This window comes from Thamnophis elegans, chromosome 9, assembly GCF_009769535.1.
Source record: "Thamnophis elegans isolate rThaEle1 chromosome 9, rThaEle1.pri, whole genome shotgun sequence".
NCBI lineage: Eukaryota > Metazoa > Chordata > Lepidosauria > Squamata > Colubridae > Thamnophis > Thamnophis elegans.
In genome coordinates this window covers 65,554,262-65,574,285 of record NC_045549.1, presented here as the reverse complement: position 1 = coordinate 65,574,285, position 20,024 = coordinate 65,554,262, and the positions used below count along the sequence as shown (strand labels likewise).

General features: G+C 40.5%; 2 protein-coding genes across 2 annotated transcripts in view; one reads left to right on the top strand and one right to left on the bottom strand.

Annotated features, from left to right (window-relative positions):
* The window catches only part of PPAT (phosphoribosyl pyrophosphate amidotransferase), a 61,326-nt gene extending 54,122 nt beyond the window's left edge, over positions 1-7,204 (bottom strand). The window contains exon 1 of the mRNA XM_032224600.1: positions 6,915-7,204. Within this exon, the coding sequence (XP_032080491.1) occupies positions 6,915-7,042 (128 nt within the window). The 5' untranslated portion in view covers positions 7,043-7,204. The remainder of the gene's footprint in view (positions 1-6,914) is intronic.
* Positions 7,205-8,215: 1,011 nt separating this feature from the next.
* Positions 8,216-20,024, top strand: part of PAICS (phosphoribosylaminoimidazole carboxylase and phosphoribosylaminoimidazolesuccinocarboxamide synthase) — a 16,828-nt gene continuing 5,019 nt past the window's right edge. The window contains exons 1-4 of the mRNA XM_032224602.1: positions 8,216-8,325; positions 8,420-8,468; positions 11,879-12,076; positions 19,409-19,587. Of these exons, the coding sequence (XP_032080493.1) occupies positions 8,450-8,468; positions 11,879-12,076; positions 19,409-19,587 (396 nt within the window). The 5' untranslated portion in view covers positions 8,216-8,325; positions 8,420-8,449. The remainder of the gene's footprint in view (positions 8,326-8,419; positions 8,469-11,878; positions 12,077-19,408; positions 19,588-20,024) is intronic.

Below are 20,024 nucleotides of genomic sequence, written 5' to 3'. Positions count from 1 at the left end.
TCACCTGTTCAATTTAAGAAAAGCATGTCAGAGAATACAACAGCGCAGTCACAAAGATGTGTATCTGAGGGCTTGCAGTCTGTTATCAAAAACCGAACAACGTTTTTAGAAAGATTTTACAAGCAGGAAGAGATGCAGGATATCAGAAGAAAACCACTAGACACTGCTCATCCCTCCCTACAACAGGTTTGTTTAATATCTTTACTTTTCTAAGGGTGTTGGGCAAACAGTAAAACAGCAATAGAAGAACTGCTGAAATGTACAATAGAATAAAGTTAAACTTTCAGTAACTTCAAAGACCTGCTATGAAACAAATAGTAAAATGTGCTCCAAGATATAAATATGTAATCTTATACTTACAGGTCAATAAACCCACTGACTCAAGGCGGCTTATGCGTTAAGTGGAAATATAATCAGACAAAGGAATGATGTATAAAAATGCAAAAATAATGATTGCTCACTTAATTCTCTCAGAAATAGAACTGTTTTAGTCTGTCATGCAAAAGAAACAAGAAGTCACAGACTCTGTATGAATCAGAAACCACAAGACGTGTCTAATAAAAAAGGATGCGGATAGTTCGGCCATTATTTTAGAAAAAAAAAACATAGGACTTAAGTATGTAAGCTATTTTTCACTGGAGATAAATTTTACTGAAAACTTTGTTTTCAAATCTGAAAATGCACTCACCTCTCAATTTTGCAGAAGGTCTTCATTTAAAAAGTTGTTTTCTAACTACAAAGCTATTTAACTAAATTTTATTTGCTCTAAATGCTTTTTAAAAATGGATTCTTGACTCCCTCTCCCAACTTTGTGCTTTAGTATTATTGGTTGCAAAACAACATACTGCTTTTTAAGAACAATGGATGTTGCTAATAAGAATTAAGAGATATTTATCCAAGCAATTTAAGTACTGAACTGACAGTGAGTCTGCTGCTTTCTTTCCTCCTCAAATAAATTGTTTATTTAAAACAGGGGTGCCAAAAATGAGACACAGGACATTCCTTCAGATATTTAAAGTACCCCTTGGTGCTCTCTGAGCTTGCTTGAGGACATTTCATTATCCTAACTAGGTAACACTAGCACTGATGATGTTACCTACCCATAGTTAGGGTAATGAAACATCTGCAAGAAAACAAGCAAGCTTAGAGAATATCAAGGACCTCTTATTTTCAACCTTGAGCTATAAATATTCTCCTTTATTGGTACTTAAAGTACTCATTTTACCTGTTAACCTAATCAGGATACCCAGTTGGTTAGGATTGGGGACTAGCTAGGCATGGTTTTTTTCTTGCAAATGTTTCACAGCCAAACTAGGTAACATCACCAGTTTACCATGTTTGGTAATGAAACATTTTCCAGAAAACAAACCCCCAGTAAACACCAAGATCCAACATTTCAAACCCTGAACTATGCGTGTTCTCCCTTACTGACACCCCATTTAAAACAGGAAAGGATGTGCATTAAGTTTGTTAAGAGAAGCATGATGTTGCGTATCCAAAGTGCCTTAAAACCTGAGACTTTAACATTATCTTTTGTGCAGTCTGTTTAAGTTTAATCTTCTGCTGCCTAAAAGTTTAACTTTAATCTTCTACTGCTAAGCGATTATATAATAATGACAGACATTCCAGATTTTCCCCTTATTCTGTTAGACTTGTAGATGCAATTTCTGGTTAATTGATAGGCAGACTTTCATTGAACAAACAGAGACTCTGATCACCATAAACAGCATGAATTCATTAGATCAGTGGCCCACAACCTTTTGGGCACTAGGGACTGGTTCCACGGAGAGAGGATTTCCCATGGACCAAAGGGGGCGTAATTTTGTGTGCTCCGTGCATCCCACGAATGGGGCTTCACTTGTTTGTGTGGGCCAGTTTCTGGCATGCCATGAACCGCTGCCGGTCCATGGATTAGGGCAGGTGTAGGCAACCTTAAAGAGCCATAAAAGTTCTAACTGGAAGTCCCGCGTTCAGTTCTGGCGCCAGCCGGAAGTCCAGTTGCCCCATCATAGTGTGTCCTCCTAGCGCTGTGTCCTTTTTCCTCTACCTGTCCTAATCGAAAGCACTATCAATTGTGGAGCCAACCGTTGACAGGGAGCTGCAGCAGAGAGATGAAAGAGCCACATGCAGCTCCGGAGCCGCAGGTTGCTGACTAGGGGCTGGGGACCCCAGAGAGAGAGACAGACAGACAGACAGACAGACAGAGATATAGATAGATAGATATAGATAGATACATAGAGATAGATAGATAGAGATAGATAGAGAGATAGATACATAGAGATAGATAGATAGATAGATAGATAGATAGATAGATAGATAGATAGATAGATAGATAGATAGATAAAGATAGATACATAGATAGATAGAGATAGAGACATAGATAGAAATAGATAGATATACAGTTTACATTCTAAGTAAACTCCTTAGCCTTTATTTGGTGATACAAAGAAACAAAACAACATTCATTTTCCATTCCAAGGGAAACCCAACTACTTATTTTGAAATAATGTTGATCCCAATAGAAAGTAAATTAGGCCTACTAACATCTCCCACCACTGTCCCAACTGATCCTTTACACCAGTGGTAGTCAACCTGGTCCCTACCGCCCACTAGTGGGCGTTCCAGCTTTCATGGTGGGCGGTAGGGCTTTGCTGTAACTCTGCTTTATAAATATTATAAAGTTACTTCCCTACTTTATAAATCATCATTACTGTGCAACCGGTGGGCGGTTAGAAAATTTTACTACTAACAGAGATACAAAAGTGGGCGGTAGGTATAAAAAGGTTGACTACTCCTGCTTTACACAATGGATTTTTTTTAATCACCATTGTCAGGGCTAGAGTAGACTTAATAAGCTAAACAAATGCAAATCAGGCTTGCAAATTATCTTCCATTTCAAGCCATTCACAAAGGTCAGATAGGATTACTTTAAATCAGTATTTTAAAATGTTAATGTTGCTATTTTTTTCCTTGTGGAGGTATAATAATCCATAATGTTGCATATATATATTTTTCTGAACATTGTGGGGAACAAATCTCTGTAAAGTAACATTAAGTGAACATAGGGGAAAATGATTTTTCAAACAGACTGGATACATTTTATAAAAACATAAATCTTTTGAGATGATGTTACATTATTATTTTTCAACAATGTCAGGAAAGTGAAACATTGAAGCCACAGCACTAAGGCCATGATTAAAAAGTATAAACTCTTCCTTTTTTTCCTGTAAAAAATTTCTGTCCCGTTCCAAAGAAATCTTAACCGTGCTGACTAACTGCCAAACTGTTCTGATTGGGGAATGTAGAATGTATTCAGAGCCTCCCACAATCTGTGATCATCCTATTCTTGCCAAAATGCAGTATTTCTCAAAAGTAGAAGTATCTAGAAAAAGATTAACAAGCCTAAAACTTGTTCCAAATGTTACAGAACAGTTTGGGTCAAGGACTTACATGACGTTTTTTCATATATTGATTAACACAGACTAATTGCCTGACCAAGATTATTAATAATATGGTCTTACTTATACTTTATTGAGAATTCCAGTTTCAAAACTATTCAAAAGCAGTTTGAGGTGACCTTCGGAGTAATCCCAATATTAGAATATTAGCATTAGAAGAAGAAGGATTCCTGTAAAAGAAATCTCATTATTGTTAATTCAGCCTATAAAAGTTAGGGGGGGAAAGGGGGGGAGTATAGTTTTCAAGAAATTAAGTCTCATGACATAGATTTTAAATATATTTAGGACATAATTTACATAGGGCACACATTATATTCGTTTAGCATCATTCACATTGATGGAAGATTTTGAGGTTATAGGTTAGAGCCATTTTAAATTATCTGAAAAGTACACCAGATAGAAAATTCCATATACATACGCATGAATTATTTTATGTATCTATGCAAAATATTCCCTAAACTTTTTGTACAACGGAATCATATGAAATACTCCAACTTCTGCTAAAAGGCACTATCTATATATAGAGATATATTGCATAGTTCTGTCTATTTCTATATTGCATAGTTCTGTCTGTCTGTCTGTCTGTCTATCACTGTAGTGTTATTACCCTTCGCTTATAATGTGCTATAATTCATGCCAATACGCTCTCAGGACTATATTAAAGATAGGGTTCTTTTGTACCTTTTTTGCCATATAGTTTTATAAAGTAGTTCTTGCCTACCAATGATCATTGTTAAGTCATGTGATCATAAAGTATAATGTCATGTGATACATCACTCTTAATGATGATAGTTCCAGCAATCCCTGGTTGCTGTCATTAAGTGAATCATCATGGGTTGTTAGTGAGGACCTCATTTGGTTGAGACTTCCAACTTCTTGCCAGCTGTTGCTATTGCTATGTGACTGCAGGGAAGCTGCAAGGGCCAGAATTTCAAAGACTAGTAATAAATACCACTCATTTCATGCCAACGTAAGTTTAAATGTCTACTGAATCAGTAGTCATTAACCAAAAACTACCAGTAATGCCTCCATCAATTTTTAACAATCCTCTGTGCTCCATATGTTGGAATGATTTGTCCCAGCTGAATTTTATTTTTCCATGTATCTTTAATCTAGATTTACCAACCACGTTTTATTGATATATTACATCCTGGCATATTTTCCCACCTGAAACCCATATTCTCCAGTCTGGCTGGAGAATGCATTGTTAAAAAGGCTTATAAGAGGTGAATGTGTTCAGAATTTATACAGTTCTATGTTCAAACTGGGTCATCAGGTTGATTCAAGAGTGATGGGAAAGAAGACAGAATCATTGTTAAAATTACCTTACTAAAATTACCTTACTCAACTATAGTTAAATGTCACCTACTATGAATTTAGTTCTGTGTATAACAAGTCTTTATAGTTAGTTGAAAATGGAATGTTAAAAACAGGAAACCAGTTACTCTGCTATCTGTCCATGCATAGAGCTAAACAAATAATCTTAATGTTCACCCACCATTTATGTAACATATGCAGGGATAGCTACTCTGTATGGTACTATCTGTACTCTGTATGGCAAGTTGATACTTCAAACTGTTACTATCAAAGCAAGGAGCAGAACTTTAAAAGTAAGTTAATGATATTGGGGATGGGAGGAAGAAAGTTTCCTGAGATGGAAAAATAGGTGTCACTATTTTGAGTTGCAAATGTGTGATTGAAGAGTAAATGTTTTGTAACTGCAATGTAATATTCTTTTTTGACCAAGAAGGTGACTATTGTGTCTCAAGTATCTCTGCCTGTGCAGTCTAGGGAGTTTTTTTTAAAGTTTATTTATTGAGCGTATGGCAAATACATGGACTTATAGTAGTTCAAATGTTAATGTCCCGTCCACCTAGCCATTCAAGGACAGGGTGGTCTATGCTGAAAAAAATCAGACATTGGGCCGGTGTAAGCTCTTGATGGACATTCGGACACAATGTGGTGGATATTTTGTCGAGGAACACCAGTCACACGGAGGGGTAGAGACAAGACCCCACTTAAACAATAAGTTAGAGATAATCATTATTCAAGAACCTAATTTCGCATGGCTACTTCCCAAGAAATAGCAATAGCGCTTAGACTTATATACCACTTCACCGTGCTTCACAGCCCTCTCTAAGAGGCTTGCAGAGTCAGCCTATTGCCCCCAACAATCTGGGTCCTCATTTTACCCACCTCGGAAGGATGGAAGGCTGAGTCAACCTTGAACCTGGTGAGATTCGAACTGCCAAATTTGCAGTCAGCTGGCTGCAGTACTGCATTCTAACCACTGGATAGGCACAAACTTAAGAGAAAGTACATCCTTAGAGCCCCTCCTGTTAAAAGGGTTGAGAATGGTGGTTTCTATTTGGCTCAGCAGTCCCAACCTTCTAAGTGAGCAGGAAGAAGTACACATAGAGCAAATTGATCCAAGATGAAAGTAGAAATGTATCACTCCATGAAGAAATGCATACAGCCCAAGTTTTTAAGCAGGCAAGAGAAAACAAGGATAAAGAGATGGGAGACCAGCCTGATGCTCTCTAGATATGGTGGATTAAAACTATCAACATCCCCAGCCCCAGCGTCAAGAAATTTGAAAAAAGGCATCGGATTAGAGGAAGCCAACAGAAAATGAAGCACAGATATGAAGTAAATAAGATGAGCATGTGTTTGCAAACAAGGATGGGCTAGTGAGGTTGTGATTTTATCTTGTTGGTGTTTCTGGGTAGAGTAGGCAGAGCAAACATATTGCAGCAGGAAAGGATTTATGGGCAGTCTCTGCAAGGGGTGGATATGTTGTCAAACAAACCCATATCCAAATTTTGTTTTTATACTTTTCTATAGCTAAAAAACAAGAGTAAACCAGCTTACCAAAGCCCATTTGTGTCCAATACTCTACAGCGGGACATTTTAAGGTTGCTGTAGACCCATATGGCCAAGTAAATGGAAGAGGACCAATGGTGTTTATCGGGCCATCCAAATCAGGCAGATTTGCAGCAACTTTGAGGCTCTCCTGTAAACTTTGAACAGGATGAGCCCTGGAAGTTTGAGGAAGGGTTAGGATCATTTGTATAATCGGAAGTTACACTTTAATCTTTCCTACATGTTCATTTTTTATTTATTTTTGGAATCAGGGACAGAACTGCAGCAGCCAAACGGGAAAACTTCAGGGTGCCAACCCGCGCACAAATTTACTTGGGAGCAAGGATCTTATGCATGCGCAGAGTGCGCTATACATATGGGGGAGGGGAGGGGGGTTACATCCTAAGCACGTGCTTTGGTTGTTATCGGAGCAGACCGCACCGACCCAACGCCGGCTTCGCTCTTAAATCCCACCGCATTCCTCCCACTGTTCCCCCGTCACTGTGGGTCCCCCCACAAGGCTGGAGGGGCTCAGGCCTCCCTGTCAAGACGCCTTCTTCCACCCACCCCCTTCCCCCCCCCCCCGGTTCCTACCTGTGCTGCAACCCCACCAGCCCCAGCGTGATCACATGGGGCACGTCCAGCTCGGTGGGCCATAATCCGGCGGCGAGGCAGCCGAAGACCCCGCATTCTTCCCCGATGCCCAGCTCCTCGAATTCCATGCTTCACGAGGCCAACACGTGTGTGTGTGTGTGCGCTTAACACGCAGAGCTGCTCCGGTTGCTTTCTCGCTTGCAGCCGCCGCAGACGCCGGAGTTTGTGGGAAAGGAGGAGGAGGAGGAGGAGAAGGCGGGCTTGGCGATTGTAGCGCCCGCGCCCCTGATTTCCCACCCGCCTTATTTACATACGTACACACTCACTCACATGGGGAGGGGGCGGCCGGGTTGTTTTCTCGGCGAAAGGAAGCGCCGCCTGACTGGAGTGGCGGTCCCGAGGCTTGGGGGTGTGCTTGTGTGGAGGCGGGGGAAGGAAGGGGATGGAACAAGCGTTTTCTTTGCAACCTTTCCTCGAAACTTAGTTTTGCAGGGGAACTTTTCTCCCCCCCCCCCGGTCATCTTTTCATTTGCCCTCCTCACCCGCGTATTAAATTTGGTGGGGTTTATATATATATATATATATGCCCTCCTCACCCGCGTATTAAATTTGGTGGGGTTTATATATATATATTCTGGCCCTCAGCCAGAACTTTTTCTTAGCTCCATCCTCCCCCGACCCCAAAGTCGGTTGCTGAATGAAAGTTGTGTTTTATTGTTATTTTTTCTTTTTTTTATTACTCACGCACAGTTTTATGTTTTTTTGTCTTGCACTCCCCTTCCCATGATTTGTAAGCCGCCCTGAGTCCCCTCAGGGAAAAGGGCGGCCTATAAGCCTTAATAAAATGATTTAAAAAAAATGATAAAAGTATAACTTTTCGCACTTTGGGGTCGGGGGAGGATGGAGCTAAGAAAGAGTTCTGGCTGAGGGCGGCCCGGGCCGCGCTTCTTTTGAGGGAAAGGAAAAGCTCCCCCGTGGGGGACTGGTCCGTGGGCGAACTTTGGCGCCAAACAAGCCTGGGGCCTGGCGAAACGGCGCGGACGCGCAAGGGGTGGATACGGGCGCAGCAAGCGCTGCCCTCAAAGGCCGTGGAGAGGGGAGGAAGGCGGAGGGGCGGAGGTGGAAGCTTCTCGCAGATTGGAAGGCTGAGGTAGCCCGAACTCCCCCTCCCCTCCCTCTTCCTTGGGAGGGGGGGGGAGGAAGATTGAGCCCGGGGTGGTGCACTTTGGGGCGCCACCCCGCGCGCGAGCCGCCAGCCATTGGGTGGGCTCGGCGGCTAATCTCCACCCTCCGCTCCGCCGGCCCCTTCCGCCGCTGCCCCTTCTTCTTTACGCGGCCCCGACGCCAGTTCTTCGGCACCCCCCGACAGTTGTTCTGGGTCTTCATCCCCCCCCTTTCCTCCTCTTCCTCGGTAAGCGCGCGGGGCTTTCCTTAGCAGGTGGCGTCTCCTCTTCACCCGTCTTTTCGCCTTTCTACTTTCTTCTTTCTTTCTTTTTTTTTTATAGGCGTCCCGGACCTCCGCTCCCTTCGCCGCCATGCCTCCGATACATTCAGGTGAGTGGCTTCAGCTCGCCTCCGCGGGAAAGGGTTGGAAAAGCGCCGCTGGCCGGAGTCGAGCTCGGCCGCTGTGTGCGCACGTGGAGCGCCTGAGGGGAGCCGCCGCCGCCGCCGCCGCTTCTTCTTCTCCGCCGCCCTCGGAAGGCTGCCGGAGTTCAGAAAGAAGGGACTCTCTCTTTGAGGGGGAGAAAAGTGAGCTCTGGAGGTTTTCCCATCCTGAGAATGGCAAGCAGAGATTGCGTTGCGCGCCTTGCAAGGCGAATCACCTCGGGCCCATTCGCTTTCGCCTTGTAAGCGGAGTCCTAGATATGAGGCGCAGGTCAAAAATAATAATAATAATAATAAAAAGGATTCCCTTGCTGCCCGTCGGGTGAGTCTCTCATCTAGGACTCCACAAACGGTTCCAATGCGATAACCTTCCAGTCAGGGGTCACCCCCCCCCCTTTGGACCTTAGGGACCACTAAATTCATAATTTGAAATCTCACCGAAGGCTAATATGAAGGTTTTTTAAAAAAAAGATAAATAGTATTTAGCACAATATTTTTAAAAATGCAAGTAATTTTTTCTGCGGACCACTGGTTGGTGACCACCGCTCCAGGTGGCCTCAGCGACCCTCTAAAACTGGGGTCAGCAACCTGTGGCTCTGGAGCCACATGCAGCTCTTTCATCCCTCTGCTGCGGCTCCCTGTCACTCAAAATATGTGTCACAACTGCCAATATGAAACACTCACTGGCATGTGATTTATGGAGCATTTTGACCCCTCCCTCCCCCGGTGTTTAATTCAACTACATATACTAGTTTTGTGGCCACTCAGGGAATAGTCAGGCACCGGAAGGGTTTTGTGGCTCCCGGTGTTTTCTTTTCTGTGGGAAATGGGTCCAAATGACTCTTTTGAGTGTTTTAAGGCTGCGAAGCCCTGCTCTAAAAGGATGCAAATCACCAGCTGTGTGCAAGGAATATAAATCCTTCCATTCCCCACCATCCAGTCATGGCTGACGAAACTTCTTGCATGAGACTGGAATGACCAGAAAGAAAGTCCAGTTGCCTCCTGGTAAAAGCCCCTTTGGGACTTCCAATGTGATTGCGTTGCAATGTGTGCAGTGCAATCTCTGCCATTCTCAGGTTTGAAGGTGGGTGGGGGAACCTCCAGAGCTGTTGGGGATCGGTAGGCCTACATTGCCTGGAGATGCTGGCAGTAATGCTCCCCCTAACTTGGGAATTTAAGACGTTCCGAAAACTTGACTGTTGGACACAAAAGACATTGGTTATTTTGCTTTAACTGTTTACTTTCCAGTTTGAAGTTTTTTTGAAGTTTTATTTTATTTATATGCTGCCCTATTCCCTAAAGGGACTCAGGGTGGCGAACAACTCAAACAGGAAGGGGCACATACAAATACAAGACAGACATTTAAAATGACCAACAACCACACCTGTCGAGAGGGGAAGGGAGCTCATCAACCCCAGGCCTGCCGACATAGCCAGGTTTTAACGGCTTTTCGGAAGGCCTGGAGAGAGGTGAGGGTCCGAATCTCCGCGGGGAGTTCGTTCCAAAGGGCCGGAGCTGCCACAGAGAAGGCCCTCCCCCGGGTCGTAGTCAGATGGCATTGGCTGGTGGATGGAACCCGGAGAAGGCCGACCCTGTGCGATCTAATGGGTCTTTGGGAGGTAATTGGCAGCAGGCGGTCTCTCAAGTGGTTGGTCTCTGCTAGAAAGGGAAATGAATTAAGCCATTCCAAATATCTGATAGGAAAGATGTGCTGAATTCTCCATTTGGTTCTGGATTGAATGCATTATACAGTCTGCAAGGAAACTGCCCTGTGCAGGTAGTCCTCGATTTAAAACAGTTCATTGAAGTGACCGAAATTACAACAGAACTGGAAAGTGACTTATGGCCATTTGTCACCCTTACAACCATTGCAGCATCCCCATAGTCACATGTTTTACATTCGGATGCTTGACAACTGGTTCACATTTATGATGCCTGCAGTGCCCTGGTGCCACGTGATTGTCTTTTGTGACCTTCTGATCAGCAAATTCAATGGGGAAGACAGATTCACTTAACAATCGTGTTACTAATTTAACAACTGCAGTGATTCACTTAACAAATGTAGCAAGAAAAGTCAAAGTGGGGCAAAACTCGCTTAACAAATGTTTCCCTTGGCAACATAAATTCTGGGCTCAACTGTGGATGTAAGTCGAGGACTACCAGTATTTTATATTCACTCAAGAGGTGATTGGTCCTTCTGCCTCTACTGTTTATTAGCTATCTAGTTTGTTATACCATATTCAGAACCCAAGAGGCAAAGTTTTTGTTGGACTTTCCCTCTGTTCTGAAACTTTTACAGCCTGATAAAGGCTCCCATTATGCATGGTATGAACTTTTAGCAATATGAAACTTCAAATTCAGATCACCTAAAATATATATGCGGGATCTATCAGAATCACTGAATTTGGTTCTTTTATGCATATTCTTCCAGTATCAAACTTTCTATGTATCACTTTAAGATTTGGATGGACAGCTTCTCAAAAGACTGGAGAAATGAAGATTTCCAACATCTACATTAAAGCAATATCTTAATTTGTTCAAAATTCACAATATTTTTCAAATCTTTGAGATGTCTAGTTAAGTAAGCTGCTAAAAAAAGATGAATAGAGTTAGGGAAGAAAAGTTGGATTGATAATTATCAGAAAGCTGTCCAGAAATTTAAAATGTAATACAGAAGGAAATGATGTTCAGGTTAGGTTTTTTCCCTTGGTACTCATAACTAGTTTTTTTACATAAAATCTAGCTTTTGCTTATAACTATCACAATCTTTAGTAAAACACACAGATATCTCTACACCTCTTTATATTTGTTTTCCTAAAATTATTACTGGAAAATTCCATTATTATATAGTGAACAGACAGCACAAGAAAAGTATAGAGGAATGGCTATCTGGACTACTTAATAAATTGCATTCAGCAATTCATTTGTTACCATAGGAACTAAAAAGACTTCAACTCTGTTTCCTTTTCAGAAAGCTCGCTCTCTTTCTCCTCTTCTCAGTTAAAAGCAACAGCAAAACAAGCTCACAACACTCATAACTCATGCTAAAATATAGTGGGTCTTTTTTTTTGGGGGGGGGTGACTAAGTTTGACACAAGAACACAATTCTGAAAATAAAAACGTGGCCAAACAAACAAGGCATTTGGTGAACAAAATGAATGACTAGTGGTCTTCGATATTCAAACGAAGTGTTAAATTGCAGAGAGAATAATGCTTCCCAAGTTTAAGATTCCCCAAATAAAGTAGGAATTTCTTAGTAAACATGCACAAGTTTGTTCTGTAAACTTTTTAAAATTCAGTGCCTTGTTTTTATTTATGTTCATGTAAAAAATATCTCCCTTCCCCAATTATTTCTCCAGAAGTTAAACTGGGCAAAAAAATAAATGAGGGGAAAACAAAAGAAGTTTACGAATTGCTGAATTACCCAGGATGTGTTCTGATGCAATCAAAGGACCAAATAACTGCTGGAAATGCAGCGAGAAAGAACATCATGGAAGGGAAGGCTGCAATCTCAAATACAACAACGTCTTGTGTGTTCCAATTGCTTCAAGAATCTGGTAGGTGGTGGGAAAGTTAACCCTCATGCAGGAGAGTAACCCTGTATATAAAGCAATAATGCCCTCATTATATGAAAACTTTTTGCTGTAGGAAACTTGCATGGTAATTTTTCTTGGTTTTATTATAATTAAGAGATCTTGTGACTATATGCTGAAGGAGCATAGGACTTTCAAGAAGACAACAGTAACTATCTTTTCACATTAAGAAAATATAAATTAGTTTCTCCATAGATGAGTCATATGAAATATTTGTCCATTATATCATTAAGTAACATTGAAGGAACGTGGTGGCTTGGCTAAGACTTGTCAGTCAGAAAGGTCGGCAGTTCGGCGGTTTGAATCCCTAGCACTGTGTAATGGAGTGAGCTCCTGTCACTTGTCCCAGTTTCTGCCAACCTGTAGCAGTTTGAAAGCATGTAAAAGCATGCAAGTAGGAAAATAGGAGTCACCTTTGGTGGGAAAGTAACGGGTTTAGTCATGCCGGCTACATGACCACAGAGACATCTTCGGACAGTACTGGCTCTTTGGCTTTGAAACAGAGAGGGGCACTGCCCCCTAGAGTCGGGAACGACTAGCACATATGTGCGAGGGGAACCTTTACCTTAACATTCTTCTATTAACATTGGAAGAAGATATTGGAAAGTTAAGTAGTGGAATTTGACATATATAGTACTTCCAAATGGAATGGTGAGGAAAACATGTTTTAAGTGCTTATTATTGGCTGTTTTAAACTAAGTTGGGTTTTCCAAATTTATAGCTCTAGTCAGGTAAATGACATTTTGACCTAACACAAATTGGAATGATCAGGATATTTAGTAAAAGTGGAGATAATAATTCCTGGCTTGCTACTGCATAGAGAAGACAGAGCATAACATATTCTGTCAATTCAATTATTCCACCACCACATAAACTCAATTTCTCTGGAAGGGGATTTTTTGTATCTTTATTCTGTAACAGCTGTTGAAAGGGCATTTAATCTGGTTAAAGAAGAGGAATTTTTGAATGTTGGGATTCTTACATGACCAAGATACCTGGCTGGTTGGAGAAAATGTGTAGAATGGCTCATGGAGGTTTTTCTGGATAGGGCCAAGAGGTCAGCTTGCAGCTCTAAATCAATGTTTTCAAGGTCACATCTTAGAGGACATTCATAGTCCATCAAGCCCATGCTAATTCTATAACCATCCCGAAAACAAGACCTGGTTGTGTTCCTATGTAGAATCTTTGAAAAAGTGGTTGAAAACCACCTAGTAATATTATGTATGCATTTCCCTGCCACTGCATCCATTTATTTATTCATTCATTTATATCCCACCTTTATTCTCACAAATAACTCAAGGTGTCAAACATATCCCATATTTCCTGCTCCTATTTTCCCTGCAACAAAACTTTGTGAAGCAAATTGGAGTGAGAGACTGCCTTAAAATCACTCAACTGGCTTTCATGGCTAACCCAGGACTTGAGGTCATGGCCTTTTGCTATGATTTCTTACTATGCTGTGATTTCCCCCCGTTTACTTTGCACAAGTTTTAATAACTTGATTTAAAATCCTTAAGGGTGAATTGTTAGAATTTTACCCCCTCAGCCATGAAAGGTAACGTTTGCTTGAAGTTGTCATCCTTGCATTTGTGTGTCAAAATTTGTATATCAAAGTTTATTAAGTTGTACTTCCAAATCTTGCCTCACGTTAGTATGTTATGAAGAAATGTTGCTTTCAGGATTAAAAATTAACATCATGGAATCTTTTCTTGCGTTCCAACTCCCTTCTCTCTCACCCCCCTCCAGCATGGAGTGTTGCAACATTTTATAATATTCTAGCTTTCTTCCTGCCTCATTAACAAATAAAGGTGGTGCATTTAGCACAAAAAGAAAAAAATATATCTATGGCCACTGATTTTGGGTATCCATGCCTATTCATTCATCTCTTTTTGTATGACTAATATAGTTTTGGTAATAGGACAGCGAAAGTGAAGTTTCCTCCCAGGCATGCTTTCTGATGATTTCATGAAGCTATTGAAATTGTTTCATTGCATCAGAAGGGATGTTACTTGTTTTTCCACTTTGTAGTCTAATATGTTCTACTGTACAGTTCAAGTACTCCTTGAAGTTCTCTCCCAGTCAGATGCCAACCAGTTTTGCTGCTTAGTTTTGGAGCCTTGGCAAGATCAGAAAGATGCTGCCACCTGCATGATTGGTAGTGAATGAGCAAATAATAGGTTTCCCCACAGCATGAAATCAAATACTAACACATTATTATTATTATTATTATTATTATTATTATTATTATTATTATTATTATACAATTGTATCACAGCGGCCAGTTGTTTCACTGGATTTGGCATTGGTTACTAGTCGGGCCCCACCCAGGGGCCTAGGACGTCGTAACGTATTTTCTTAATATGCGTGCAGATCCAAGCAGTGCGGGTTTTTGCATTTGACTGATGGTGATTTTGTCAATTTTTAACTGTTTTAAATGTAATTCCAGTGCTTTTGGAATAGCACCCAGTGTGCCAATTACCACTGGAATTACCACTGCTGGTTTGTGCCATAGTCGTTGAATTTCGATTTTTAAGTCCTGGTATCTTGCGATTTTTTCATGTTCCTTCTCGGCGACCCTGCTATCACCTGGTATTGCGATGTCTATGATTGTGACCTTATTTTTCTCAACCAGTGTGATGTCTGGTGTATTATGCGCCAGTATTTTGTCGGTTTGTATACGGAAATCCCACAAGATCTTGACCATCTGATTTTCTGTGACTTTTTCAGGCTGATGTTCCCACCAGTTTGTTGCTGTTTTAATATTATAATTTTTGCACAAATTCCAATGGATCATTTGTGCTACTGAATTGTGCCGCAATTTATAATCAGTCTGCGCGATTTTTTTACAGCAGCTGAGTATGTGATCAACAGTTTCATCAGCTTCTTTGCAAAGTCTGCATTTGGCATCATCAGAGGATTTTTCGATTTTGGCCTTAATGGCATTTGTGCGGATAGCTTGTTCTTGCGCAGCCAGGATTAGTGACTCTGTTTCTTTCTTTAATGTACCTGTTGTTAACCATAACCAAGTTTGTTCACTGTCCACTTTATCTTTTATTTTTTCCAGAAATTGGCCATGCAGTGCTTTGTTCTGCCAACTCTCCATTCTTGATTTTATCACATCTTTTCTGTATTCTTGTTTCGTCTGTTGGGCCTTCAGTAGATTTTTGTTCTTTACTTCGATTAATAGATGTTCTTGACTTTCTTTTAAATAATCAGCCAGTGCATGTTTTTCTTCTTCAACTGTTTGCTTCACTTGTAATAATCCTCTGCCACCTGATTTTCGGGGCAGGTACAGTCTATCAGTATCACCACGTGGATGTAAACTGTAGTGCATTGTCATTAGTTTCCTGGTTTTTCGGTCCAAAAGGTCCAAATCAGCTTGTGTCCAGTTAACTATACCAGCTGTGTATCTTATAACTGGTATTGCCCAGGTATTTATGCCCTTGATTGTATTTCCACCATTCAATTTAGATTTCAAAATTTTCCTAACTCTGTTGGTGTACTCTCGCCTGACAATAGTTTTTACTTCTCCATGCTTGATGTTATCCAACTGCAGAATGCCTAAGTATTTGTAGGCTTCATTTTCTTTGCATTTAATTAATTGGCCATTGGGCATTTCAATTCCCTCACATGCAGTGATTTTGCCCCTTTTTATGGATACAGTGGCGCATTTTTCCATGCCAAACTGCATTGAAATATCGGTTCTGAATACTCGGACTGTGTTTGTCAATGATTGGATTTCTATTTCTGACTTTCCATAGAGTTTCAAATCATCCATATATAGTAAATGCGAAATTTTTTCAGCTTTTTTGGCTGTTTGGTAGCCTAATTTCATTTTTTTTAAGATTACTGATAGTGGGATCATTGCGATGATGAAGAGAAGAGGTGAAAGTGAATCACCCTGGAAAATTCCTCGCTTGATGTTAACCATTCCGTAGCTCTCATTCCCTACTGCCAACTCAGTTCTCCATTGTTTCATTGCCTTTTCAGTAAAGGATGTAATATTTTTGCTAATGCCAGTTGTTTCTAAGCATTTTATGATCCAACTATGTGGCAGTGAGTCAAATGCCTTTTTGTAATCAATCCAGACCATATTCAAGTTCGTTTTTCTGTTCTTACAATTTTCTAATATCATTTTATCAATTAGAAGCTGATCTTTTGTGCCCCTGCTCCTTCTTTTGTTGCCTTTTTGCTCTACTGGCAAGATGTTGTTTGTTTCCAAATAATCCATCATGTTATCTGCAATAATGCCTGTGAGTAATTTGAAGGTTGTTGGCAAGCATGTTATTGGTCTATAGTTTTCAGGTGTTGTTCCTTTAGTTGGATCTTTCTGAATCAAGTATGTTTTTCCAGTTGTCAACCATTCATCAATTTGGCCCTTTTGTAAAATTTCATTCAGTTGCCTGGCCAATATTGCATGTAAACTGGTCAGATATTTGAGCCAGAAACCATGTAATTGGTCCTTTCCAGGTGATGTCCAATTCTTTACCTTTTTAACTCGATTTTTGACCATCTCAGTTGTTATTTCTAATACTTGCATTTGTTTGTTGCCAATGCTTTTCTCAAAGTCATGTATCCACTTTGCTTCCTTGTTGTAGTCCTTTGCATTTTCCCACAATTCTTTCCAGAATTCAACTGTGGCCTGTTTTTCTGGTTTTTCACTTTTGGTGTCACCATTTACATTAAGACTTTGATAAAAACGCCGTTGGTCTGATCGAAATTGCTGATTTTGTTTATATTGGATGATTCGTGCCTCATATCTTTCAATTTTTCTAGCTGTTGCTGTTATCTGCTGTTTTACAATCTCTACAGCTTCATTGATGTTTCTTGTATCCAATCTATATCTCCTGATTAGCCGATCTATGATTTTGTTGTTTTTAAGCCGTTGCTCATGCATGTTCTTTAAGTTACTAGCATCTGCCCTTAATTTTTTGATTTTTTGTTCTAAACGGATTTTCCACTTTGGCTTTGATACTTTTTCTGTTGTATGACTAGGTACTTTAATTTTAATGCCTAGTTCATTAGTGACTATTACAGCTGCGCTGTACATTAACTGGTTTGTTTCCAAGATGGATCCCGGTTCAATTGTTGAAAACACTGCATTAACCATTTTCATGATAGGGGCCAAAATTTTCTTCGGCACAGTTTTTAGTGATGGTAAACGTTGCCTTTCCTCATTAAGCAGAAAATGCTCCATGATCTTATCCTTCAATTCTTTTTGTTTTTGAGTTAGTTCATCAGTTGGTTCAGTGATAACTGGTTCTAGTGGTGGTGATGTTATTTCCTCCCTAAGAGCTTCTTCTGGGAGTTCTACTATAATGTCTTTAGTTGTGTCTTGAATATCAGTTATTTCCGCTTGTGATATTGTTTTTTGGGTTTTGCAATTTGCCTGAATTTCCTCATGTTCAACTTCACTAAACACTTTATTCCGTATAATAAATCGCCTTTGATCTGCTAGTCGTTGTTCACTAACATTTGAATCTGGATATTGTTGTTTCCATAATTCATACATTCGCTTTAAATAGCCTCTTTTTTCTGGCTCTGAGTTGTAGTAACAGGCCATTATGGCACGGTTTTCATCTGCACTATATTTTTGTCGTTTTGTTGGCTGGTCCACTTGTAGCCCACTTGTCGACGGATGTCCAGGGACCCCAACATCCGCCGCGGCCCTTGTTAACCCGCGCGACGACCGATGCGGTATGGAATTCTTATTTGTTTTTTTCACCATATTGTATGGGTTGGCGGGGGGGTTTTTACGGGACCAGATGCCAACCTGATCCCAACCTTCCTCCTTTCTCATCCGGGCTTGGGACCGGCAATGGCGGAGTTATTATTATTATTATTATTATTATTATTATTATTATTATTCTACAATTGTATCACAGTGGCCAGTTGTTTCGCCGGATTTGGCATTGGTTACTAGTCGGGCCCCACCAAGGGGCCTAGGACGTCGTAACGTATTTTCGTAATATGCGTGCAGATCCAAGCAGTGCGGCTTTCTGTATTTGACTGATGGTGATTTTGTCAATTTTTAACTGTTTTAAATGTAATTCCAGTGCTTTTGGAATAGCACCCAGTGTGCCAATTACCACTGGAATTACCACTGCTAGTTTGTGCCATAGTCGTTGAATTTCGATTTTTAAGTCCTGGTATTTTGCGATTGGGACCGGCAATGGCGTAGTAGTAGTAGTAGTAGTAGTAGTTGTTATTATTATTATTATTATTATGGCTCTGTGTCGGAAGCAGAGTGGGGGCCAGAGCCATATGCCAGTTATCAGCTGCCTTCAGAGTCAGATATCAGTGAGGCAGACGAACAGCTGGAGTCTGTTCCCAGTGTGCGCATGCACAGAGTGGCCAGACAAAGGGAACAGCTAAAGAACAGGGGTCAATTTGGGAGTAAGGCCACAGGTGGACGGTGAATGGCCCCTCCCAGAGGAAATAAAAAAGGAGCGAAAGGAGAGTGGAGTTTGCAGGAGACAATTAGTTCGATTAATTGGCTTGTGACTCGCCAAATAAGGTCTGTGACTGCCAATCCTCCCTTGAAAGACTTTGCTGGATGTGAATGAGCAAAATTCACAGTAAATTAATGAAGGGGTTTTTTTGTTTTGTCAGGACCAGGAGTTTGCTTTAGGCTCTTGGGAAGCCTCGGTCAGAACAAAAACCAACAAATATAATAGGCTAGATCATTTAAGACATAAAGAGATTTTTCCCAGCTGGACCTGTAGAAATTGTCAACACTGTTCTTGACAAGTTGATTAACATTAATGTTTATAATAATTGGTTATAACTATGTTGCTAAGGATTGATTTAAACTTTTTTTAAATCCAAGACTATGTTATTACATTGGAAAAACACTTTTTCCTTCCTAAGCCCACCTAAAGTTTAAAAAGTTCCTGTTTATAGTTTTAAGTTCAGGAAATCATGCCCTTAGATTTTTATGGAAGTTTTAAAAATTAAATTATGCTCTACTATGTCTCTAAATATTTTTTTAAGTTTTAGTCACTTCACTTTTGGCTTATAAAATCTTCCCAGTCTGATCTAATAAAAGCAATTCCTGTTCTGTAAGTTTGAAACTAATAGATTGCTTAGATGTAGGTGAAATATCATGCTTGGGATTTTCACAAAAAGCAATAAGTTTGTCTGATCTGGATGAAGATCCCAGGTCTCTTGTGTTTTCATTGGTTTTTGCCCCAAAATGGCTCAGTCCTTATTTCTGTTTTAGAATGTAGGCTGCATATTTTACTTATTAGCAATTGAGATACAGAAGTCTGTTTTGATGAGAAATTTTTATTACAGGCATCAAAACCGCTTTTGTGAGAAAATACAGCGATACGGCATTTATGGCTGCTCACTGCGAAATGATTCCGATTGAATGGGTTTGTAGAAGAGTCGCTACTGGTTCTTTTCTGAAGAGAAATCCTGGTGTTGAAGAGGGCTACAAATTTTACCCACCCAAAATTGAGATGTTTTATAAGGTAGGTAACATGAAATGTAGATGAGAGTTTTATATAATTTAACAATTGTCACCTTTTTGAAAGCTTGAACCTCAAGCTAAATATGTGCTTCACCTTAAACATCCTAATCCAAGCATTCCAAAAACACTTCCTCTGCCTGCAAACTTTATTGCTCAGTACTGATAGGATTTTGCAATATATATGTGATCCTTAAAAACACTCTTGATTCTTAGACTCTCTCTCTCTCTCTATCTATCTATCTATATATATGTATGTATATGTGTGTGTGTGTGTGTGTATGTGTATATTGTAATAGCAATAGCAGTTAGACTTATATACCGCTTCATAGGGCTTTCAGCCCTCTCTAAGCGGTTTACAGAGTCAGCATATTGCCCCCAACAATCCGGGTCCTCATTTTACCCACCTCAGAAGGATGGAAGGCTGAGTCAACCTTGAGC